This window comes from Oncorhynchus gorbuscha, linkage group LG11 (assembly GCF_021184085.1).
Source record: "Oncorhynchus gorbuscha isolate QuinsamMale2020 ecotype Even-year linkage group LG11, OgorEven_v1.0, whole genome shotgun sequence".
Classification (NCBI taxonomy): Eukaryota; Metazoa; Chordata; class Actinopteri; order Salmoniformes; family Salmonidae; genus Oncorhynchus; species Oncorhynchus gorbuscha.
In genome coordinates, this window is record NC_060183.1 from 29,013,313 (window position 1) to 29,036,504 (window position 23,192).

Sequence of the window (23,192 nt, forward strand, 5' to 3'; positions counted from 1 at the left end):
GGAGAGGGGGCCAGAGAGGAGAGGGAGCCAGAGAGGAGAGGGAGCCAGAGAGGAGAGGGGGCCAGTGAGGAGAGTGGGCCAGAGAGGAGAGTGGGCCAGAGAGGAGAGGGAGCCAGAGAGGAGAGGGAGCCAGAGAGGAGAGGGAGCCAGAGAGGAGAGGGAGCCAGAGAGGAGAGGGAGCCAGAGAGGAGAGGGGGCCAGAGAGGAGAGGGAGCCAGAGAGGAGAGGGAGCCAGAGAGGAGAGGGGGCCAGAGAGGAGAGGGAGCCAGAGAGGAGAGGGAGCCAGAGAGGAGAGGGAGCCAGAGAGGAGAGGGAGCCAGAGAGGAGAGGGAGCCAGAGGAGAGGGAGCCAGAGAGGAGAGGGAGCCAGAGAGGAGAGGGAGCCAGAGAGGAGAGGGAGCCAGAGAGGAGAGGGGGCCAGAGAGGAGAGGGAGCCAGAGAGGAGAGAGCAAGCAGAACAGGAGATGAGAAGGTAAATAGAAGAGGAGTAGAGTATGAGAAAGGTGGTAGTATCACTGGTTCCTACTCCAGGGTATGTAGGTCTCTATTATGTGGCTGTAAAGCCCAGGTCATTGTCTGCCTGACTGGAATGAGCTCAGTCAGCCAGCCGGCCAGACCTAAACTGCCCAGTCAGCTGGGGCCTGTGTGTGTGTGTGTGTGTGTGTGTGTGTGTGTGTGTGTGTGTGTGTGTGTGTGTGTGTGTGTGTGTGTGTGTGTGTGTGTGTGTGTGTGTGTGTGTGTGTGTGTGTGTGTGTGTGTGTGTGTGTGTGTGTGTGTGTGTGAGGGTGGAGTAGGGAGTGGGTTATTGTGTGTGTGTGTGTGTCAGAGAGAGATGAACTGTGCATGTATGTGTGATAAATTGAGGTAAACCATGTGAGCATATGCTGGCTCATGAGTGTTTTTGTCACTGTCAATCCATTTCTGTGTGTTGCTATGATGAGGCCCGTTTAGGTGTGCGTTAATGCGTTTGTAGCCACACCAACAAACGCCGCTCTGACTGCCTGGGGGAGATAGCATCTCCTTGTGGTAGAGCCACAAAACAACAGGTCTGCTTGGTCTCTGTTTACTAGTTTTCTAGGCGTCTCACTTGTCTTCCTCTCCTTTCTCTGCAGGACGAGGAGAATGGAAACGGCAATGGAAAAGGTGAGGGTTTTCTATGTGTCGTTATACAGTCCTTTGGTGTGCGTTGTTTAAAAATGTTTAACGAATATATGCCACGTTTGTGTGTCCCAGGTTGTCAAAGGGGTCGTCTGGAGCCCATGGACACCATCTTTGTAAAGAGTGTGAGGGAGAAAAGCCCCGCCCACCAAGCTGGCCTGTGTACAGGGGACAGACTGGTAAAGGTGAATGGGGAAAGTGTATTAGGGAAGACCTACTCTCAGGTGATCGCGTTGATCCAGAACAGGTGAGACACACATGCAGGCACCTACACACATGTGATATGACACGTTATATAATACTTGTTACATAACTTTACACAACGGCCCATTATTTTACTATCTCTCCTCTATCCCTCTTCCAGCGAGAATGTTCTGGAGCTCTGCATCATGCCAAAAGATGAGGATGTGTTGCAGTTGGTAAGTGTGAGTATGAGATTTCTGTTTCTTTCTCTCCTCTCCTCCTTCCCACACATCAAATTATTTATAATCATAGCCCAATAAAAATACACCTCACAATCACAAAAGCAATTTGGTTTGGTGAAGAATATCGAGTTAGTAGTAATGTGTAGACAATTACAAACATTTCATATAATTCCAGTGCTGAACTATCCCTACGGGATATACAATAATTACACAATAAGACGTTTTCATTGTAACACAAATTGAATTGTAATATGTAAAAAAATAATAATAATAATAATAGAAAAATGCATTCCACCCTCCTTTGCTTTCACAAACACCTGACAGGCTAGTTTGGAGTGGATTTTTAGTTCCGAAATACATTTCAAATGTATTGGAAACAGGTTGTCAAATCATGTCACGTGCCACGGAACGCGTTAGACTACCAAACGGAATGTGTTCATTTTGTGTGAAATACTACTTCGCACCTGCTTTCTACTCTTTTCGATCCCTTGCCTCCCTCTCCAGCTCCTTTCTATCTCTTCATTTTTTCTGTCTCTCATGCTCCCGCTCTCCTCTTCCCTCCCATACAGGCGTACTCTCAGGATGCCTACCTGAGAGGAAATGAGCCATACACGGGAGGGGCGCAGCATATCCCCGACCCTCCCCCACTCTGCTACCCCCGTGCCAAGCCCACTTCCACGGCCCCTCTGCCACCCAACCACCAAAGCCCCCTGGACAACTGGCACTGCCGCCCCAGCCCTGTTAACCAGGCATCCCCCTTGGACAACCGCTCTGCCGCGGTTAACGTAACTCAGACCTCCGGCAGGCCCAGGGGTCCGGGAGAAAACGAGGAGGATGGCGGAGGCCATTTTGGCTCCTCGGCAGGACAAGAGGGAGATTGGCTGCCATCTTTGGGGCAGAACCGCGGGCGCTCGTCTTCGGCCGTCAGCGCACTGGATTTCCACTTTGCCAACCACAACGCCGCCATCGCCTCTGCAACCCTGCCCCACATGCCCGCCCGGAAGGGAAGTTTACCGGCTACGCGTGCCCACAGCGACGCCATGTGCCACCAGGCGCTGTCGGACTGGTACTACAGCCAGGCAGAGGCGGCCGAGCGCATGTCCCCTCGACACCGGAGCATATCCCAGGATCGGTTAGCCGAGCTGGGGTTGGGCTTAGCGCTGGGACCTGGTGGCGCTGGAGGTCCTGGGTCTAACTCTATGTCCTCCATCGCTCACAGAGACCACGGCGTTTCCCAAGAAACTCTGATGCTCCACCACCAGGCAGCAGCCGCCTCCCACGATTCCTATTGGCTGGGAGGCTGGGGGGGAGTGTCCGGGCCAGGGAGCCGTTCGTGCTCCGAAAGCCTGCTGGCGGCGTACGCATCGTACGAACGCAACTACGGGCGCTCACAGGAGACGCTAGCCCAGGCGGCTGCGCTGGTGTCGCCGCACTGCGAGAGAGCCCCCGCCTGGCCGTCGCAGGGTGCCAAGGAGCAGGACAAGGACTTGGGAAACCACCACACGGTTACAGCCACAACTGCAGCCACACTGGGTAAGCTCCACATGCATAGAGATATTTAGATGGATAGATAGATGGGGAGATGTCTGTCTTCCTGCCTATCTCCCTAAAGTGTACACTTACTCACTCCCCTTGTGGATTTAACATACAACATACACCACTCTAGCATGCCTTAAAATCCATGAGGGGGTTTAAGCAAGTGCACGCTTTTAGGAGGAGGGCAAGGAATTGGCATTTAGCCAGTACTTCTCCTGCTGAACTCTGCCTATATTATGTCTACCTTTTCCCCACAGCCACAGCCCCCTCCGTTGGTCGGCAGACCCAGCAGCAGCAGGTGGCTGAGCCCCAGACCCAGAGCAGGAGGTTGGAGGAAGAGGAGCTGGTGGGTTACAAGAGCTACAGCCCCTCCTTCTGCCGCAAGGCCAGCCACCTCCTCCAACAAGCCCACTCCTTCAGAGAACCCACCTACATCGGACCCCACCTCAACTGGGCACCCAGTGCCAAAACCAGCCCCTCAGACTGCGAGGGAGGCTGGATAGGAGGGGGGGTGGTAGTTCCTCGTCCTTCCTCCACCCCGGCCGTCATCCCTTCTTCGTCGGAGGATGAGAGAGTGCTGGGGGAGGATAGGGGGGAGTCGAGGGAGACGGTGTCTCCTCTCCCTCCGGGCCAGGAGGTGGTGCTGAGGCAGAAGCCCCCTATGGGGCGTCGGACCCCTGTGCAGGCCCTCCGTCACCCCCTCTACGCCCTCCCAGTGGATTCGGCCGAGCCCCCCGTCGGGCTGCTGCCCTCCCCAAACAACCCCACTGCAGGGACACCCTCGCCCGTCTCTGGGGGTACCAGAATGGGGGACAGTCTAAGGAGGCCCAACGGTAGCCTGCAACCCCACCACAGCACACCCGACTCCCTGGCCTCCATTCCCTTTATAGGTTAGTAGTTAGTACCCCACCCTACTCTCCAATTTCCACCTTCCTCCCTTCCCTTTCTTTATGAATAGTTGGGGGAGGGAATTATACATTTATACCAGGGTTTAATTCCAATTTTCTTCAATGCTTTTCACTGAGACTTCAATGAGAACGCCAACTGTGATGTACACTGAGTATACCGAATATTAGGAACACCTTCCTAATATTGAGTTGCACTCCCCCGTTTTGCCCTCAGAACAGACTCAATTCGTCAGGGCATGGACGAATGCTTCCCACAGTTGTGTCATGTTGGCTGGATGAAACTGTTGAGCGTGAAAAACCCAGCAGCGGTGCAGTTCTTGACACAAACTGGTGCGCCTGGCATCTATTACCATACCCTGTTCAAAGGCAATTACATTTTTTTGCCTTGCCCTACCCTCTGAATGGCACACATACACAATCCATGCCTCAGTTGTCTCAAGGCTTAAAAATGATTCTTTAACCTGTCTCCTCCCCTTCATCTACACTGATTGAAGTGGATTTAACAGGTGACTTCAATAAGGGACCATAGCTTTCACCTGAATGCACCTGGTCAGTCTATATCATGGAAAGAGCAAGTGTTCTTAATGTTTTGTACGCTCAGTGTATACACATATACTGTACATAAGTTATATGTTATATGTGTATAACTGAGTAAATGTCTTTGTAACTTGAAACTTTTAGTGCAGTGTATGTGTGTAAGTCTTCCGTGTCCAGAGAAATATAGATTTTCACACACGTATTACCTTCAGTGTGCTTGTGTGGTAACACCTATGTATGTCCCTGAGGTGTGTGTCTGTAACATGACTCTGTCTATCCAGTGGTGTAACTCACTAGTACATTTTGACTCTCCCGTAGAAATATGCTATTTTACATAGGAGATAATACTTATTTCTATTATGACCGTCTTCCTCGATGACTCCTAACCTCTGACCTCTAACCCCTGACCCCTCACAGATGACCCCATCAGCCCTAGCGCTGACCTACGTGCCCGCCACGTGCCCGCCTGCTCCGTGGTGTCCTCCTCCAGTGCCCCGTGCCCTCTTGTGTCCTCTTTGCCCTGTGCCCTCACCTCTAGTTCCACTACTGTCTCCCCTGTCACCCTCTCCTCCTCTACCTCCCCCCCTCGTCAAACTCCGCTCCCAGGACAGCAGTGAGTGTCCCCAATTCACCTCACCTCTCCTCACCATACCGCCATCACTTCCTTTAGAGCGATTTCCCACGTTTTGGCATGTAGACCTGTTTTCACTTCTACACCGAATGTTGTCGATATCCCCAGTCAGTCGATACAGGGTAAGTGCAAAAACAGGTACACATGTCAAAACAAGGAAGATTGTACTTAAACCTCAAACCCCCTTCAACTGCCCCCCCCCATCCATCTCTATTTCCAGGCTCAATGTGTTCTGTGTTTGCTTCTCTCTGACATGTCTAGAATGCCTTCCCATTTTGAGCTATCTCACGTCACTGTGTTCTTTTTGCATGTCTGCATATCTCTCTCTCACCATGTCCCTCTCTTTTCTTTCTTTCTGAGAAGGCAGTATCAAAAGCCGCCGTTCCTCCTACCTGCTGGCCATTACCACGGAGCGCTCCAAGTCATGTGACGAGGGCCTCAACACCTTCCGGGAGGAAGGCCGTGTCTTCTCGTAAGTTTGGCCCCTTGTTGTCTGAAGACTATATGCAGAGGTCAAAAAAGGTCAGGAGATATGAATATATCTTGTTTTTCTGTGCGGTCAGTCATGCAACATTCTCAAATATCTTTCCACAGGAGACTACCAAAAAGGGTCAAGAGCTTTTTCACTGATGGGGTGAATATTATCTAATCGCTGTTTCATCTTTTATTTTATCATTATATTTTATTTTGTCTGCGTCAGCTTTGGACCAATCACATGAGAACTGTACTTGATTTTGTGATCTGATTGGCTCTGAGCTGTGGTTGTGTGGTATGATTGGCTGTGTATTCCAGTCTCTGGAGAGTCTACGTGCTGCAGAGGAGGCGCGGTCGAAACGTCACTCCACCTCCGAGCTGGGGACCATCACCTTCAGTGACGTACGCAAGGACGGCTGGCTTCACTACAAACAGATCCTCACGGAGAAGGGAAAAGTAATACACACACACACACTTTTGTTTTGCTATCCTTGTGGGAACCAAACAATTGATTCCCATTCAATGCATTCAATTAAAAGTCCTGTGATGGTAGTGACTGACCATTACTGCTTATCACTTATTAAGCGTAATTTATTCACATTACTTTACCGTAATAAAATATTTCAGTTGTGAATATTACATTTGTTTTATTTGATTACTTTATTATTTCATTTCCAAGTCATCATCTCATCTCTATAGAGCTGCTGCCTATGCGGTCTGACAAAATCACTGTTTTAGTAGTTCTTCAAAGTAAATAAGGCTAAATACCAACTATCAACCACTTAGATCATGTATTTTCAGGTAGAGATACTGTACCTAGCGAAGCAGCTGCTCTCTTCCTCCAGATCACGCATTCTTCTGTCTCTTCTCTCTCTCCGTGTCTGCCCCACACTAACCTAATGTAGCAGGCGTAAAAGAAACACACACAGACCGGACAAATAGGCGCGCAATGGTTTATGGTTATTGTATTTAAATACCACGTTTTCTGCGCTAAACTATGTAAAATATTGCGCTCACAGAAAAAACATGAAAGAAATATAATCTCTCTCTCTCTCTCTCTCTCTCTCTCTCTCTCTCTCTCTCTCTCTCTCTCTGTCTGTCTCTCTCTCTCCCTCTCCCTCTCTCTCCACCAACCACAGAAGGTGGGCGGCGGCATGCGTCCGTGGAAGCACGTCTTCTCCGTGCTGCGCTCCCACTGCCTTTTGCTCTACAAAGACAAGCGGGAGGCGGTCCTCCACGGGGCGGGGGCGGGACCTGGCCACGGGGAGGACGAGCACCCTCCAATCAGCATCCGCGGCTGCCTGATTGACATTGCCTATAGCGAAACCAAGCGTAAGCACACTCTGAGGCTGACCACTCAAGACTTCTGTGAGTACCTGTTGCAGGCGGAGGACAGGGATGACATGCTGGGCTGGATCCGGGTCATCAGAGAGAACAGCAAGACAGACAACGAGGTAGGTGGAAACAAAGATTATATTAAACTGAGGAAGAGTGCATCATTTAACTGGTTTAAAAAAATGTTTTAAAAGAGTGCATCATAGTGATACAGTATAATACTTATACTTTGTTCTGTTAAATTCTGTGGAGGGCCCACTCTCCAGTCTTTCCCCAAGTTTAGGGCCCCCAAAGCAACATTCAGGTCATCTGGCATCAAATTGACAATTGAAACCAATAGAAACAAAATTATCTTAGATGAGGGGGGGAACAGAACTAGGCAGAATAGCTTAAAAAAAATGTAAACATAACATGTAATCAACATAATATACAAAACTGTCTTTTGCTTGTGTTTCAGGAGCTGGGTTTTTCCAGACAAGCGCTCATCAGCAAGAAGCTCAATGACTACAGGAAACAAACGTAAGCTACGCACCCCTAACCACACTCACTTAATTCTAAGCGTTTTACACACTAAATCCATGTAAACTACTTTTCCCAAATATCAATGCACTCTTACAACCTTTATTTTTCCCTTTTGGTTCTTGGCACAAACGCTAGAGTAAATCTTACCATCATTACATTTGTCGTTATGTTCATGGGCCTTTTGTTTTTCTTCTAAATGCCCATACTATCAGGTATCAAGGTAAGACCCAAGTGCAGAAGCAACCATGTTTATACAGTTTATATGTTAACTACAGGGGCAGGCAAATGACAGGTCAAGGCAGGCAGGGGTCGATAATCCAGAGTTGGAGCAAAGGTGCAGGTAGGCTCAGGGTCAGGGACAGGCAGAGTGGCCAGGCGGGTGGGTACATGGTCAGGACAGGCAAGGGTGAAAAATCAGGAGGATGAGAAAAATAGAGGCTGGGAATAGACAGGAACTGACAGGACAAACGCTGGTAAACAAGACAAAATGGCACAGACAGACAGAAAACACAGATATAAATACCCAGAGGATAAGTGGGGAAGATGGGCGACTCCTGGAGGGGGTGGAGACAAGCACAAGGACCGGTGAAACAGATCAGGGCGTGACACGTACAATATTCCAGCCCTCTCTTTGTCTCCATCCAGTACAACAGGCAATAAACCAGACACCTCTCCCAGGGCCCATCGCATGATGCCCCCCTTCCTCCTGGCCAAGACAGACAACGCTTTCATGAACCGCTCCTCCAGCAAGGGTGAGTGACACACATGCCACAGTCCCATGGCACAAGCATGGCGTAAAGGTTCATTAGGCACCAAACGGAAGAAAACGGACTGAAACCTGGAGGGACTACCTGGACTTGTCCAATAAGAAACACTGTTTTTAATTTCCGCTACAAAATGTTGGCTTAGTGCATGATTTTAGGACAGTACCAAGCCATTGCATTTTTTCAGGAGTTTGCTGTACTTAAGGGCTGCTTTGTAAATTGTCTGTGTTCTCTTTCTGTTTATCTGTCTGTCTGTTTTAGATGAGAGCAAGGGTCCATGGGGTATCATCATGAAGAAAGCAAAGAAGACAGGCCCCAAGGTGTTTGGAGTGCGACTTGAGGACTGTCAACCTGCTGTTAACAACAAGGTTTGTCAGTTGTCGATCTACTCTGTTCCTCGATCACCATTGACATATTCCCTATCGCTCTTCCCTCTTCTCAATGTGTTCTCAGTGTCTCACATTTTCGGGGAATGGGGTGTGTTACCCCATGACATGCAAACATCTCAAGACCAACTGAAAAGCGCAATAATGCATTATCCATGCAGGCAGTATCCATTGCTACTTTTGTCATATTATCTGGCAATGTGTTGCTATCCCTTTCTCGCTCTCTTGCTCTGCCTCTCATTTGTCTATGAAATAGAAATGTATTCATTACTAACATCCTTCTCTCTGACACTCCTGTCTCCGTCTCTCCCCTCGATCTAATCCTCCTCTACCCCTTTAATCTTTCTCTTTGTTTCTTTCTCTCGCTCTCTCTCTTTCCCCCTCCATCTACTCTCTCTTTCTCCCCCCTCCCCCAGTTTGTCCCTCTGATTGTGGAGCTGTGCTGTGGGCTGGTGGAGAGCATGGGTCTGGAGTACACTGGCGTCTACAGGGTGCCGGGCAACAATGCCATGGTGTCCAACCTGCAGGAGCAGCTCAACAGGGGCCTGGAGATCAACATTACTGAGGAGGTGTGTGTGTGTGTGTGTGTGTGTGTGTGTGTGTGTGTGTGTGTGTGTGTGTGTGTGTGTGTGTGTGTGTGTGTGTGTGTGTGTGTGTGTGTGTGTGTGTGTGTGTGTGTGTGTGTGTGTGTGTGTGTGTGTGTGTGTGTGTGTGTGTGTGTGTTGTGTGTGTGTTACAACATACTAGAAAGAGAGACTGAGGGAGTAAGAAGGAGGTGGATTATAGGTGTGCTTGTGATACCGAGAAAGGCTGACAGAGTAAGAGATAAAAAAGAGAGGGGGAGAGAGTGAGAAATTCAGTCAAAATTAGATATAATATGTGACATGAGGACATTAAACGGCTAAGGAAACTTTGAATATTCCTATTTTTCCAGACTTACAATAAATTTGGCTTTTTACCCTATTTTCTAAAATTAACTTTGGTAGTTTTATCATCAAGGTCTAACCTTAGTTAGGCACGGCAGAGTCAATCATGAATAAAACAAATTAAGAAGTACTTTTATATTAATATATAATTCCATTTAGAGGGAGCCAAAGGGGGGTTTGCACAGCAGTGTTCCCCGAGTTTTGTACTTTTCAGTGTAAAATAATTTCTTCTTCGGTGAAGGAAGTCTCCAGGATACTCTGTTGGCTTCAAGCTCCAGTGTTTGGACAGATTTCTGTTCGGCTTTTAGCCTGGTTTGGCTCCTAGACTCGAATGGGCAGTATGTGTTTAGTTACTCTGTCGCCAGCTGCGTATGTTATGTCCCTGAAAGGGGGGGATATAAAATGACTTACAAGGACAACAACGCTTGTTTCAGTCACATTTGTAATGAAAGATAAGCTTGCTGTGTGCTCCCTCTATAGGAATTACTAGACATCAACAATCAAACTGTGCAGACATGAAAAGAGCACAGAGATTGTATAATCACACTCAGATGAATGATGAGCATACTGCTTGCTAGTACACTTTATGGTGCTGTTTGATTCTATTACTGAGGCTTGCTCATGGCTGTGGCTGCGTCTGCAGTGGCAGCACGTGATCGCTGGCCCAAGGCCTGGGTGGCCATCCACTGAGCGGGCATTATGTCAGACACCTGGGTCACCCAGTGAGGGCTGGGAATCAGCTGAGCCAGTTGGTTGCTGAAGTAGTAAGCAGGTGAATTGGTCTGGGCAAGGGCTGTGGCGGTCATAAAATCAGCCGGTGACTGTCAAGCAAATAACTGCCGGTCTCACTGGCAGTTATGTTAAGTAATTGACCATTAATTAGCATAAACATTTAGCATCTCCTGGCTTCCATAGCCTACATGCCGACCTTTGAAACATCTACTTTTAAAAAGTCTAGTAAATCCATTGAATATAGCCTGCACCATTACAATAAATCCATTATTTATTTTAGACAGTTCTAAAGAAACATGATGTGAAGAAAATGTTGTCTATTTCAGAAGAACAGAATAGCATACTCTGAGTTGTCCTTATGTTAGGCCCAGATCTCGCTATGCCATATGGCTGATCAATAATTGCTTTGTTTTTTTGCGCAGGCCGTACACACTTCATCAGTCTCTCATTCACAATTTGACAATCTATGCCTTTTGCGACCTGTGGCCGTTGTGCCCTTGGGCTGAATATTATATTTATAATTTAATTTAATTTATAATTCCCTTCTCCCGGCTGCGTGCTTTGAATCACCTCTCACCCACAAGGCATCTCAGCTACAAAGTAGGCTACAAGTGAAGACAGACACATTCGGGACACAACTCCGTGTGTCTTTCTTATCGAATTTCGAGGCGCATACTGAAGATGTTAGAAGAACTGTCCACAATTTATTTTAATCATCCAACAAGATGAGTAGGCCTAACAAACAGCAAAAGCACTAGCATATGTCAATCTACTATCCCCCATTGTACAACATTTGAGCTATTATATTGGTCAACTTGTCCTACTGTGCGAGAAATAAATATTCCAAACACAGTCTGGGACAGTTGTGGGATGCAATAGATCCCAAATGAATACTACCACTCGCATCAAAAACATTTTAAAAGCAATGATCAGAAAGTTTAGCTTAAAGTGTTGATAAGCTATTAGGCTATTTCTTCACATATAAGCGCAGCAATGCTCACACTGCAATAGGCTATAAAGCGCAGCAATGTGCACTCGGCAATAGGCTATAAGCACGAATGTTCAACATTTTTCAGCAATGCTCACACTGCAATAGGCTATAAAGCGCAGCAATGTGCATTCGGCAATAAGCTATAAGCACAAATTTTCAAAAGTGCAATTAATTAGTGGGAAAACACCATTCTCAAAAGTGACCACAAATGCGATTATGCATTTATAAAAAGGTGCATTTTTTAAATCTTTTATTTATTTTTTTACCCCTTTTTCTCCCCAATTTCGTGGTATCCAATTGTTTAGTAGCTCCACGGAAACACCGTGCACCTGGCAACCTTGGTTAGCGCGCACTGCGCCCTGCCCGCCACAGGAGTCGCTGGTGCGTGATGAGACAAGGATATCCCTACCAGCCAAACCCTCCCCAACGCTAGGCCAATTGTGCATCGCCCCACGGACCTCCCGGTCGCGGCCGGTTACGACAGAGCCTGGGCGCGAACCTAGAGTCTCTGGTGGCACAGCTGGCGCTGCAGTACAGCGCCCTTAGCCACCACCCGGTGCAGTGGCTAATTATCTTCCCCAAACTTGAAAATCATGCGCCGCCTATGTACGCTAGTTAGGCTCTACACCAGTTGTAAAGTGGATTAATGTGCTTAATTAAAAGTTATTTGGTCACTTTAGCTGTAATACAAACCTTATTAAAACATATAGGCCTATGGGCAAGGCTACATGAGGTGTGTGACTATGATTTGAAAAAGTTGCAAAAAAATGCATGCCCTGTTTCTTGCCTACTGCACACAAGCTGGGCATCATTCACAAGTGATAATATATCATTCACAAGTTATAGGCTAATATTGTCACCTATCAGACTATTCTTGATTTTATCTTGTCTTCACATACATATACTAAATAATTTGTGTCAGTGTGATTATAGGGACAATAGAGTACTGAGTACCAGGCAGTTAGCAGGTTTGGTAGGCTACTAATGACAATCAGCAGCATCAGTTTGGAGAAGCCTAGTTACCGTGACTAAACGGTCAAATGGAATTTGATTATTTTCATCATTGTGTCAAGAGATATAGTACTAAAACACTTCAGTGTCTCCCTTGATCCTAGGTCCTGGCAGAGTTGTACAGACTCAGGACAACTGAGCGTTGGAGGAATATGCAGATTTAAAGAGGAGTCCGTAATTTGCTTTCTAATGATCATGATCTTTTCCTCAAAGAAGTTAATGAATTTATTACTGCTGAAGTGAAAGCCATCCTCACTTGGTGAATGCTGCTTTTTAGTTAGCTTCGCGACAGTATCAAAAATACATTTTGGATTGCTCTTATTTTCTCAATTAAGTTGGAAAAATAGGATGATCGAGCAGCAGTGAGGGCTCTTCGATACTGCACGGTGCCGTCTTTCCAAGCTAGTCGGAAGACTTCCAGTTTGTTGTGGCGCCATTTCCGTTCCAATTTTCTGGAAGCTTGCTTCAGAGCTTGGGTATTTTCTATATACCAGGGAGCTACTTTCTTATGACAAATGTTTTTTGTTTTTAGGGGTGCGACTGCATCTAGGGTATTGTGCAAGGTTAAATTGAGTTTGTCAGTTAGGTGGTTAACTGATTTTTGTCCTCTGACGTCCTTGGGTAGACAGAGGGAGTCTGGAAGGGCATCAAGGAATCTTTGGGTTATGTGAGAATTTATAGCATGACTTTTGATGTTCCTTGGTTGGGGTCTGAGCAGATTATTTGTTGCAATTGCAAATGTAATGAAATGGTGGTCCGATAGTCCAGGATTATGAGGAAAAACATTAAGATCTACAACATTTATTCCATGTGACAAAACTAGGACCAGAGTATGACTGTGGCAGTGAGTAGGTCAAAATCCACTGAGTCGATGATGGCTCTGAAAGCCTTTGGAGTGGGTCTGTGGACTTTTCAATGTGAATATTGAGTCACCAAAAATTAGAATATTATCTGCTATGTCTACAAGGTCCGATTAGGAATTCAGGGAACTCAGTGAGGCCTGTAAACAGTAGCTATAAAAAGTGATTGAGTAGGCTGCATAGATATCATGACTAGAAGCTCAAAAGACGAAAACGTCTGTTTTTTTTTTGTAAATTGAAATTTGGTATCATAAATGTTAGCAACACCTCCGCCTTTGAGGGATGCGCAGGGGATATGGTCACTAGTGTAGCCAGGAGGTGAGGCCTCATTTAACACAGTAAATTCATCAGGCTTAAGCCATGTTTCAGTCAGTCCAATCACATCAAGATTATGATCAGTGATTAGTTCATTGACTATAACTGCCTTGGAAGTGAGGGATCTAACATTAAGTAGCCCTATTTTGAGATGCGAGGTATCACAATCTCTTTCAATAATGGCAGGAATGAAGGAGGTCTTTATACTAGTGAAATTGCTAAGGCGAACACCACCATGGATATATGATTTCCCTGTGGAATGGGAGGCTGGCGGGGGTTGAATTTGGGGTTAGGCAGGGCCATGGCACTGACCATCCTCTGCTTGCACCTGGTGGCCAGGTATTGTGGCGATGTGCCTTGCTCTGAGGCGAGGCCAGAGCGGTTTGGTGCACACGATACAGCCATTCATCTCCGTCACAGCCTAGGTGGCCTTCTCGGGGGAAGAAAGGGACACAAAGCCTTTGCTGCGTCCGCCCTCTGTCATTACCTTGTTCTGAATGCAGAAAACTCCTTCCTTAAAATGTTATCATCAAAGGCATCATCCAGGTTCTTTACAAAGAGGTTGATACCTCTGTATCTGGCCTTTTGGGTCAGGATTCATTTGCCCAAACTTCAGCACAGTCTGGCACAATGCTTTCTTCTGGGTGCAGCCCACATAGATCCTCCTCCCATTCAGCTCCTTTCTGTTCATCTCATTCACAGCTCTCTGTGTATCCTCATGCCTCTCGAACGCCATCGACTTCCCGCTATCATCATAAACTTGACACTCACGGTTGGTCCATGTTTTTCAAAAAGCTCAATCAGCCTCTCATCATTCATGTCTCTGCCAAGGTTGTTGACAAACACGTTCTTGAACTCTGGTCTTGGCTCCAAGTTCATCTGGCCTTTTGCTCTTTTTGGTCATCCAAGCAACAGCAGTCTCCTGGGTCTCGTACTGGATATAACCATAGCCCCTTGGATTTCCCATTCTCGTCACAAACTACCTGGCTAGAGTAGATGTCTCCAAATGCTGAGGTCTCATACAAATTCTTATTTCCAATGGACTTTTTGTCCAGGTTCTTGATGATGTTTCCCACCCCACTCTTCCTCAAGATAGGGTCAGGGTCAGACCTCATGATGCGCAGATATCTTCCTTCAAGCATATCATTGCTGAACATGAGCAGGGCACGCTCAGCACCGATAAAAGTTAACGTAGGCATAGCAAAGGGAACGATGGGTAACCCGATCCCTTCATACATGGACAGAAAAGATTGGTCCAGCCTCACTAAACATCATCACCTAGGTGATGTTTTGGTGGAGGTCACCAACATACAAGGACTTAATTTTGAAGATCTAATTTACACGTGTTGAGACGAGTTCAAGAGCACAGAATGACAAGTTGATTGACAGGTAAAGAAAAAAGACAGGAAAACTATAAGACTTGTTATTCTCGTGTCCACAGAGGTGGCAGGACCTGAATGTGATCAGCAGTCTCCTCAAGTCCTTCTTTAGGAAACTCCCAGAACCCCTGTTCACTGATGGTGAGTCCAAACTTAATGCGTGTGTGACTGTATGACTGCTTTGATGACTGTGTTTGTTCTCTGTGTGTGTGTGTGTGTGTGTGTGTGTGCGCGTGTGTGTGTGTGTGTGTGTGTGTGTGTGTGTGTGTGTGTGTGTGTGTGTGTGTGTGTGTGTGTGTGTGTGTGTGTGTGTGTGTGTGTGTGTGTGTGTGTGTGTGTGTGTGTGTGTGTGTGTGTGTGTGTGTGTGTGTGTGTTTTACCCCTACTCACTACACCTTCTGTCTGCAGACAAGTATAATGACTTTATTGATGCCAACCGGCTAGAGGACTCAGGGAACAGGCTGAAGAGCATGAAGAAACTGGTATGTGGCTGAAAAGTATATACTTTAATTTGGGCTTACATTATTTGACCCTCTCTCTCGTTCTGTCTCCATTATCTGTCTCTCCGTCCCTCTATTCCTCTGTCTCTCTTTCTCCCTGCATCCATCTCTCTATTCTCCCTCCTTTTGAATATTCTTCACCCCCCCTTCTTTCTCTCTCTCTCTCTCTAAGATCCATGATCTTCCAGACCACTATCACCACACTCTAAAGTTCCTGGTCTGTCATCTGAAGACAGTGGCGGATCACGCCGACAAGAACAAGGTAAGAACTGGTCTCTGGTCTGCTCTTTCAATATGGTAATTTCATCATATCTACATTAGTTGACTTTACAATTATAACACTGTATATCTCCCTTACCCCTCTTGTCATCTGTATATTTTTTGTTTTCTCGCTCACTCTATTTATATCCTTACTACTGCACCTGTCTGCATCTCTTCCCTCTTCCTCAACATGTTACTTTTTCTCTCTTCATCCTTCAAACATTCTGCCCCCCCCCACCACACTATTCACTTTCCCTCATTAATCCCTCTCTCTAGATGGAGCCCAGGAACCTGGCTCTAGTGTTTGGTCCCACTCTGGTGCGTACCTCAGAGGACAACATGACCGACATGGTCACCCACATGCCCGACCGCTACAAGATCATCGAGACGCTCATCCTGCATGTAAGAACTGCAGTTGTTCACCATTTGATTACTCAGTGGTCAGCTAGTGATCATCAGACCCAGGCATCATTCCAAGGGTCTCCTATCAGTGATTTTGTACATTTACATTTTTAGTCATTTAGCAGACACTCATATCCAGAGCGACTTACCGGAGCAATTAGGGTTAAGTGCCTTGCTCAAGGGCACATTGACTGATTTTTCACCTAGTCGACTCAAGGATTCAAACCATCAACCTTTCGATTACTGGCCCAACGCTCTTGACCGCTAGGCTACCTGCCGCCCAGGCTTATACATTAGGAAGGAACTGAATAGATTTCTGTTAGAAATGATCACGGAAAAGTAACTTGGCTAATTTGGGGGACAGTTCCACCACCAACAAATTTAATCTAAATGTAACCCTTGCCCACAATGGTGGGCTAGTTGGCACTGCCTTTACAGGGCACAGGAGGAGAATCTCTATTCATGCCCATCTGAACCAAGGCACTCTGGGTGTGGTTTTGGGCACCTATAGGGTGGGGTTGACCATGGCAGACAGACCTCCCACTCTGTTCCTGGCTACCCAGGGAATACAGTAGTACCATAGCTATAGAGTTGCGTTAGGAAAACTGCCGGAGGACCACCCATTATAAATAGCCTGTATCTCACATTATGCCGAAGAAGGGAACATCGACAGATTTTTCACTTACTCCGCTTAGGGTTTTGAACCAGCGACTTTTCGGTTACTGGCCCAATGCTCTTAACCACTAGGCTACCTGGCGCCCTATTGTTACAGTGTTACATTGTAATGACACTCCTTTTTCTTTCTCTATTTTTCAGCACGACTGGTTCTTCAGTGATGGAGAGGTGGATAATGATGAAAAGGTATGTGAATGGGCAAGAAATTCCATAACGACAACCTAAAGAAAAAGTATTTATTAATAATGTGGTCTTCTTTTTCGGCCTTACTGTATCCATCCGTCTGTTTACGGTTTATAATAAAAATAATAATAATATATTTATTTTATATAGTGCTTTTCATTGTACAGGTAATCTCAAAGACGCTTAATAACAAAAGTACATGTAGGTCTTGGCCCGGACAATGGTCTTCAACAGCGGCTGGCTTGTCCAGGTCTCATCCAACTATGTGCACCCCACCAACTCCGCTGGGCTGCACATAGGAAAAAGCCTACAACAGTATCCACTTCACTATCCACTCTCAGCACTTTCCTCCACCACGCTTTTCTTAGCTCCTCGGATGCTCTGAGACAGGCTTGAGTGGGGGGACGGGACGGGGGGCGGGCGACAACGATATATTGGCTTAGGTGTTGTTAGAGGTATGTTAGGCCAGAGACAAAGTCACTCTCCATCACTCTCCAAGAAGGAGAGTGATGGAGTGCTGCATCAAATTGTCTGGTCTCCACAATCACCTGACCTCAACCCAATTGAGATGGTTTGGGATGAGTAGGACAGCAGAGTGAAGGAAAAGCAGCCAACAAGTGCTCAGCATATGTGGGAACTCCTTCAAGACGGTTGGAAAAGCATTCCAGGTGAAGCTGGTTGAGAGAATGCCTAGAAGAATCTCAAATATAAAATATATTTTGATTTGTTTAACACTTTTTTGGTTACTACATGATTCCATATGTGTTATTACATAGTTTTGATGTCTTCATTATTATTCTACAATGTAGAAAATAGTAAAAATAAAGCAAAACCTTTGAATGAGTAGGTGTGTCCAAACTTTTGATTGGTACTGTATGTAAAAACAAAAAGTGCTGTCAAAAACACATTTACAACTCTCTCTAGTCAAAAAAAAAAAAATTACAACTCTATCTCGGGTCCATGGCAACCACGGAACTATATTTGTCTGTGTTGTTGTGTCTGTCCATATATCCATCTGTCTATCTGTTAAATCAGTCTTTACGGCTGTCGTTATGTCTGTGGTCATGTCTTTCTTCCTGTCTTTTTCACTTGAATGTCTGTGTTGCTGTGTGTCTGCAGGCACCTGTGGATATTAAGAGGGATATGCAACCGGTCCCCAACATCGATCACCTGCTCTCCAACATCGGGAGAACAGGGCTGCCTGGAAGTGAGGCTTCAGGTGAGGGGACATGAAATCATAGAAATAGAATTAGAACAAACAGAAGTTGATGCTAGATAGTGAAAAATGCAGAAAAAGCCTTTTTGCTAAACTAATGTCCAGAAGTAATCAAGGCACTCTCATTTAGTGAAATGTTTTTGTCACTCTGATTGTGTCACATTGGACTTTGTAGCCGCAACTTGTCCGTGCATTTTCTATATATATTTTTAATTGTTACTCTTGCTATGCATAAGCCGTGAAAAAGAAAGGCATTGGAATTTTTCCACTACATGAGATTGCCTTGATTACTTCTGGACAGTTTTTGCACAAAGGCTTCTCAGCATTGCTCACTGTCCCGCATGAACTTCTGTTTGTTCTATAGTATTTCGTCCCATGATTAAAGAACACCTCATAGGATACAACTATAACCAAAGAAGAGCTCCTCTTCTGTGTGTCTATAGAAATATAATGATTTAATTCTGTAAGTCTGTTTTTCTGCATTTTTATGTTCTAAATGCTTTACATTGTATGGAGGAGGATTGCAGAACTCACCTCAGCTCATCCACCACTAATGCGGGGCACCTAACACTGGGTTGGGGACTTAATTTGAGCATGATCTTTTATACAGTTCCCTTACTGTAACATTCCCTAAAACCACAATTAACTTGTTTCACACCATGCATTTCAATGAAGATGTCGTCTCTGAAATTCAGTGGACTTTGCTCTTTTCTCTTGGCATTTGCAGTCTCTGGCTGTGCTTTACTATCCTACTATGTTTGGCTTGGTTTCAGCCTGTGTAGGCCTACTGTATACTTACTGTGTTTCCCACTTTCTCTCTCTTTCTGGACCTTTCTGCCCCCATATCCTCCTAGCTGAGCCTGTGGATCAACCTCTTCGGTAGGAGCAGGACTCTACCTCCAATGTAGTGTGTGTGTGCGTACCTCGTATGTGAGAGAGTGTATGTGTCTGTGACATTCTGTTCGTGTAACCTTGGTTTGAAAGTCTATCCACAAATATCTATATCTCCATTTCTCTCTCTGGGAGTGATGTCATGAATATTGTGCTGGGATATCTAATGTGCTGTGACTGCCCAAGACCACCATGCTACTTCACTTACGTGACCCTAACCTTCATCTTATTCAGATTCCACCACCAGCGACTCAACTAAGGATAAGGTAAGCAATGCATTACTCTGAACATAATTTGATATACAGTGCATTCAAGAAGACTTTTTCCACATTTTGTTAGGTTATAGCCTTATTCTAAAATTGATTAAATATTTTTTTTTCACTTATCAATCTACACACAATACCCCATAATGACAAAGCAAAAACAAGTTTTTAGAAATCTTAGCAAATTTATATAAAAACAATACAAATGGATACCTTAAGTATTCAGACCCTTTGCTATGAAACTCGAAATTCAATCAAATGTATTTATAAACCCCTTTTTAGATCAGTCGATGTCACAAAATGCTATGCAGAAATTGAGCTCAGGTGCATCCTGTTTCCATTGATCATCCTTGAGATGTTTCTACAACTTAATTGGAGTCCACCTGTGGTACATTCAATTGATTGGACATGATTTGGAAAGACACACACCTGTCTATACAAGGTCCCACAGTTGACAGTGCATGTCAGAGCAAAACCCAAGCCATGAGGTCGAAGGAATTGCCTGTAGACCTCCGAGACAGGATTGTGTTGAGGCACAGATCTGGGGAAGGATACCAAAACATTTCTGTAGCATCGAAGGTCCCCAAGAACACAGTGGTCTCCATTATTCTTAAATGGAAGAAGTTTGGAACCACCAAGACTCTTCCTAGAGCTGGCCGCCCAGCCAAAATGGGACAAGGGCCTTGGTCAGGCAGGTGACCAAGAACCTGATGGTCATTCTGACAGAGCTCCAGAGTTCCTCTGTGGAGATGGAAAAACCTTCCAGAAGGACAACCATCTCTGCAACACTCTACCAATCAGGCCTTTATGGTAGAGTGGCCAGATGGAAGCCACTCCTCAGTAAAAGGCACGAGAGCAAGCTTGGAGTTTCCCAAAAGGCACCTAAAGGACTTTCAGACCATGAGAAACAAGATTCTCGGGTATGATGAAACTAAGATTGAAGTCTTTGGCCTGAATGCAAAGCGTCAGGTCTGGAGGAAACCTGGCACCATCCCTACGGTGAAGCATGGTGGTGGCAGCATCATGCTGTGGGGATGTTTTCGAGCGGCAGAGACTGGGAGACTAGTCAGGATCAAGGGAAAGATGAAAGGAGCAAAGTACAGAGAGATCCTTGATGAAAACCTGCTCCAGAGCACTTAGGACCTCAGACTGTGGCGAAGGTTCACCTTCCAACAGGACAACGACACTAAGCACACAGCCAAGACAATGCAGGAGTGGCTTCAGGACAAGTCTCTGAATGTTCTTGAGTGGCCCAGCCAGAGTCCAGACTTGAACCCGATCAAACATCTCTAGAGACCTGAAAATAGCCGTGCAGCAACGCACCCCATCCAACCTGACAGAGCTTGAGAAGATCTGCAGAGAAGAATGGGAGAAACTCCCCAAATTCAGGTGTGCCAAGCTTGTAGTGTCATACCCAAGAAGATTTGAGGCTGTACTCATTGCCAAAGGTGCTTCAACAAAGTACTGAGTAAAGGGTCTTAATACTTATGTAAATGTGACATTTCAGTTTTTTGCAAAAAAAAATCTAAAAAACAGTTTTTGATTTGTCATTATGGGGTATTGTGTGTTTAGAATAAGGCTGTAACATAACAAAATATGGAAAAAGTCAAGGGATCTGAATACTTTCCGAATGCACTGTAATTGTCATCCAGACCTGGGTTAAATGCGTTTTAGCCCGGGTTTGCACTTTTGGGACTATTTCACTGGTTCCATTGTACAGAGCATAAACCATAGTAACCACTGAACCTCTGACTGATCCTGGATCTGTGTTTTAGTGCACATGGGGTTCCAAGAAGGACCTGAGTGCCAGGGACTTCCTCCCGTTGTCAATCATCTCCGCAGTCACCCGGAAACGCAAGATACGCCCCATCTCCCGCCCCCTGAGCAGCAGCACCGACGAAGACTCCGAACATGAGCCAATCAAAGCCAGCCACTACCGGGTAGGGGGAGGAGCCAAGGAAGATGAGGAGGATGGGGTTGGAAAAGGATGCGCCCCTAATGGAACTGAGGAAGTGGAGGAAAAGGGAGAAGAGGAGTGTAGGAAGAGGATAAAGGCAAAACAGCAGTCTGACAGAGGAAGAGAGAAGGAGGGAGAAGGGAAGAAAGAAGGGAGTGCATGGGCAAAAGATAAAGGGATGGCATCCCCCAAACGTCATCCTAACAGCTTCCTCTACACACACTACCAACCCACCACCACCAGCCCTAGCCCCCCAGTAGAGCCCTCAGTCTCCCCACATTCGAAGCTCCCCGGCCTGGCCCGAGGACGCTCCGCTGTCCCCTCCTGGCTCTCCCCCTCCAGACAGCCCGCCTCTATCCAACCTTATAACACCCAGAAAACACAACAGCCCCAGTTGGAACAGCAGCCACTGCCAGTGCAATATAGGAAGACAAGGGGAGGAAGGGCAAGGCCCCAGTCAATGAATTTGGATATGGTGATGGGTAAGGGGGAGGGCGAGGGGGGAGTTGGGAGACAGGGAGATAGCGTGAAGGTGGTAAGAGCCACAACAGAAGTGCAACGTCACTGCAGCAGTTCAGTTGGTGTTCCTCAGGGGTGTGTTGACGCATTCCTCAAAGTTCAAAGGAGTTCACACCTAGCCTCTGCTCTAGCCCCATCTCCAGTCTCTTTCTCTCCCCCTCTCCCTTCCTCCTCCTTTTCCCCTTCATGGACAGATCAGGGCTCCCTTGGTTCTACTGTTGTCAAGCGGAGGTCGGCCCTGGAGCCTCGAGACAAGCGGAAAGCCTGGCGCCGCCACACGGTTGTGGTCTAACTTCGCTAAGGAAACTTCATAGTGTTCAGTTAGTGATTCATTGTAGATGCCCACTCGAAAGTACTGCCCTTTACACACATATTACACAAACACACTCTCCATTGCGAGTATCGACAGGTTCAAAGCGTAATGCCATACATAAGCAGTCTCAAGGGTCATAGTCTAAGGCCGGGATTTAATCCGATTGCGGGTTATAGGCATTGAAGCTTTTAAAGGCAGTTTCCAGGGCCTCCTGAGTAGCTCAGTGGTCTAAGGCCCTGCATCGCAGTGCTAGTTGTGCCACTAGAGATCCTGGTTTGAGTACAGGCTCTGTTGCAGCCGGACGCGACTGGGAGAGCAATGTGGAAGCGCACAATTGGCCCTGCTTCGTCCGGGTTAGGGGAGGATGTGGCCGGCAGGGATGTTCTTATCTCATCGTGCTCGGTTGCCAGGTGTACAGTGTTTCCTCCAACACATTGGTGCGGCTGGCTTCCGGGTAAAGTGGGCATTGTGTCAAGAAGCAGTGCGGCTTGGCTGGGTTGTGTTTCGGAGGACGCATGGCTCTCGACCTTCACCTCTCCCGAGTCCATATGGGAGTTGCAGCGATGGGACAAGACTGTAATTACCAATTGGATTCCACAAAAATTAGGGAGAAAAAAGGGGTAAAAAATTATAATAAACTGACATATGCAGCGTTTACCATGAATGGGATCTCCGGGAACGCAGGAAAATTGCCTTTAAAAGCCGCAATGCCTATACCCTGAAATTGTTTTGAATCCCAGCATAAGCCTACACTGTCGACTTTAAACCCCAACAGCACCCACTTTTTCATACTATTATGCTGTCCCAGCTGTACAAGTTTGGTTCTCTTTCCAGTTTTATGGTTTGGGATGGCACAATAGTGGCAAATGTTATTTAAGGACCAGCTTAGGCAATGTGTTAGCATCTAGTTAACTTGTTAGCATCTTCTCCATAGACTAGTACTGCCCTCCCTGCCCTTTACTAAGCTCTTCCAAAGCCCCACTGTGGATCAACAGGGAAAGACATGGATCCCTCAGGGCAAAATACATGCATTGGAATACGTTTTACTCCTCTGGAACTCTAAACCCATGTGGGCCACTGTGCCAAAGCTTCCTTGGACAATTGAATATGATAACGCATGTTC

General features: G+C 46.4%; 1 protein-coding gene and 1 pseudogene across 6 annotated transcripts in view; one reads left to right on the top strand and one right to left on the bottom strand.

Moving 5' to 3' along the window:
* Positions 1 to 22,520, top strand: part of arhgap23b (Rho GTPase activating protein 23b) — a 73,821-nt gene extending 51,301 nt beyond the window's left edge. For 2 of the 6 annotated variants that reach the window (XM_046369279.1, XM_046369277.1), the window contains exons 3-23: positions 1,112 to 1,142; positions 1,233 to 1,404; positions 1,522 to 1,582; positions 2,152 to 3,115; positions 3,376 to 4,008; positions 5,558 to 5,666; positions 5,789 to 5,828; positions 5,987 to 6,124; positions 6,808 to 7,122; positions 7,461 to 7,522; positions 8,171 to 8,277; positions 8,551 to 8,657; positions 9,092 to 9,244; positions 14,952 to 15,030; positions 15,298 to 15,371; positions 15,562 to 15,651; positions 15,927 to 16,052; positions 16,869 to 16,913; positions 18,030 to 18,129; positions 19,252 to 19,283; positions 21,056 to 22,520. In XM_046369279.1, coding sequence (XP_046225235.1) covers positions 1,112 to 1,142; positions 1,233 to 1,404; positions 1,522 to 1,582; positions 2,152 to 3,115; positions 3,376 to 4,008; positions 5,558 to 5,666; positions 5,789 to 5,828; positions 5,987 to 6,124; positions 6,808 to 7,122; positions 7,461 to 7,522; positions 8,171 to 8,277; positions 8,551 to 8,657; positions 9,092 to 9,244; positions 14,952 to 15,030; positions 15,298 to 15,371; positions 15,562 to 15,651; positions 15,927 to 16,052; positions 16,869 to 16,913; positions 18,030 to 18,129; positions 19,252 to 19,283; positions 21,056 to 22,048 — 4,431 coding nt within the window. In that variant the 3' untranslated portion in view covers positions 22,049 to 22,520. Of the gene's footprint in view, positions 1 to 1,111; positions 1,143 to 1,232; positions 1,405 to 1,521; positions 1,583 to 2,151; positions 3,116 to 3,375; positions 4,009 to 5,557; positions 5,667 to 5,788; positions 5,829 to 5,986; positions 6,125 to 6,807; positions 7,123 to 7,460; positions 7,523 to 8,170; positions 8,278 to 8,550; positions 8,658 to 9,091; positions 9,245 to 14,951; positions 15,031 to 15,297; positions 15,372 to 15,561; positions 15,652 to 15,926; positions 16,053 to 16,868; positions 16,914 to 18,029; positions 18,130 to 18,980; positions 19,006 to 19,152; positions 19,284 to 21,055 lie in introns of all 6 variants that reach the window. The other 4 variants (XM_046369281.1, XM_046369282.1, XM_046369280.1 and 1 more) reach the window with 4 other exon arrangements.
* Positions 13,712 to 14,821, bottom strand: LOC124048011 (annotated as a pseudogene).
* Positions 22,521 to 23,192: the final 672 nt, after the last annotated feature.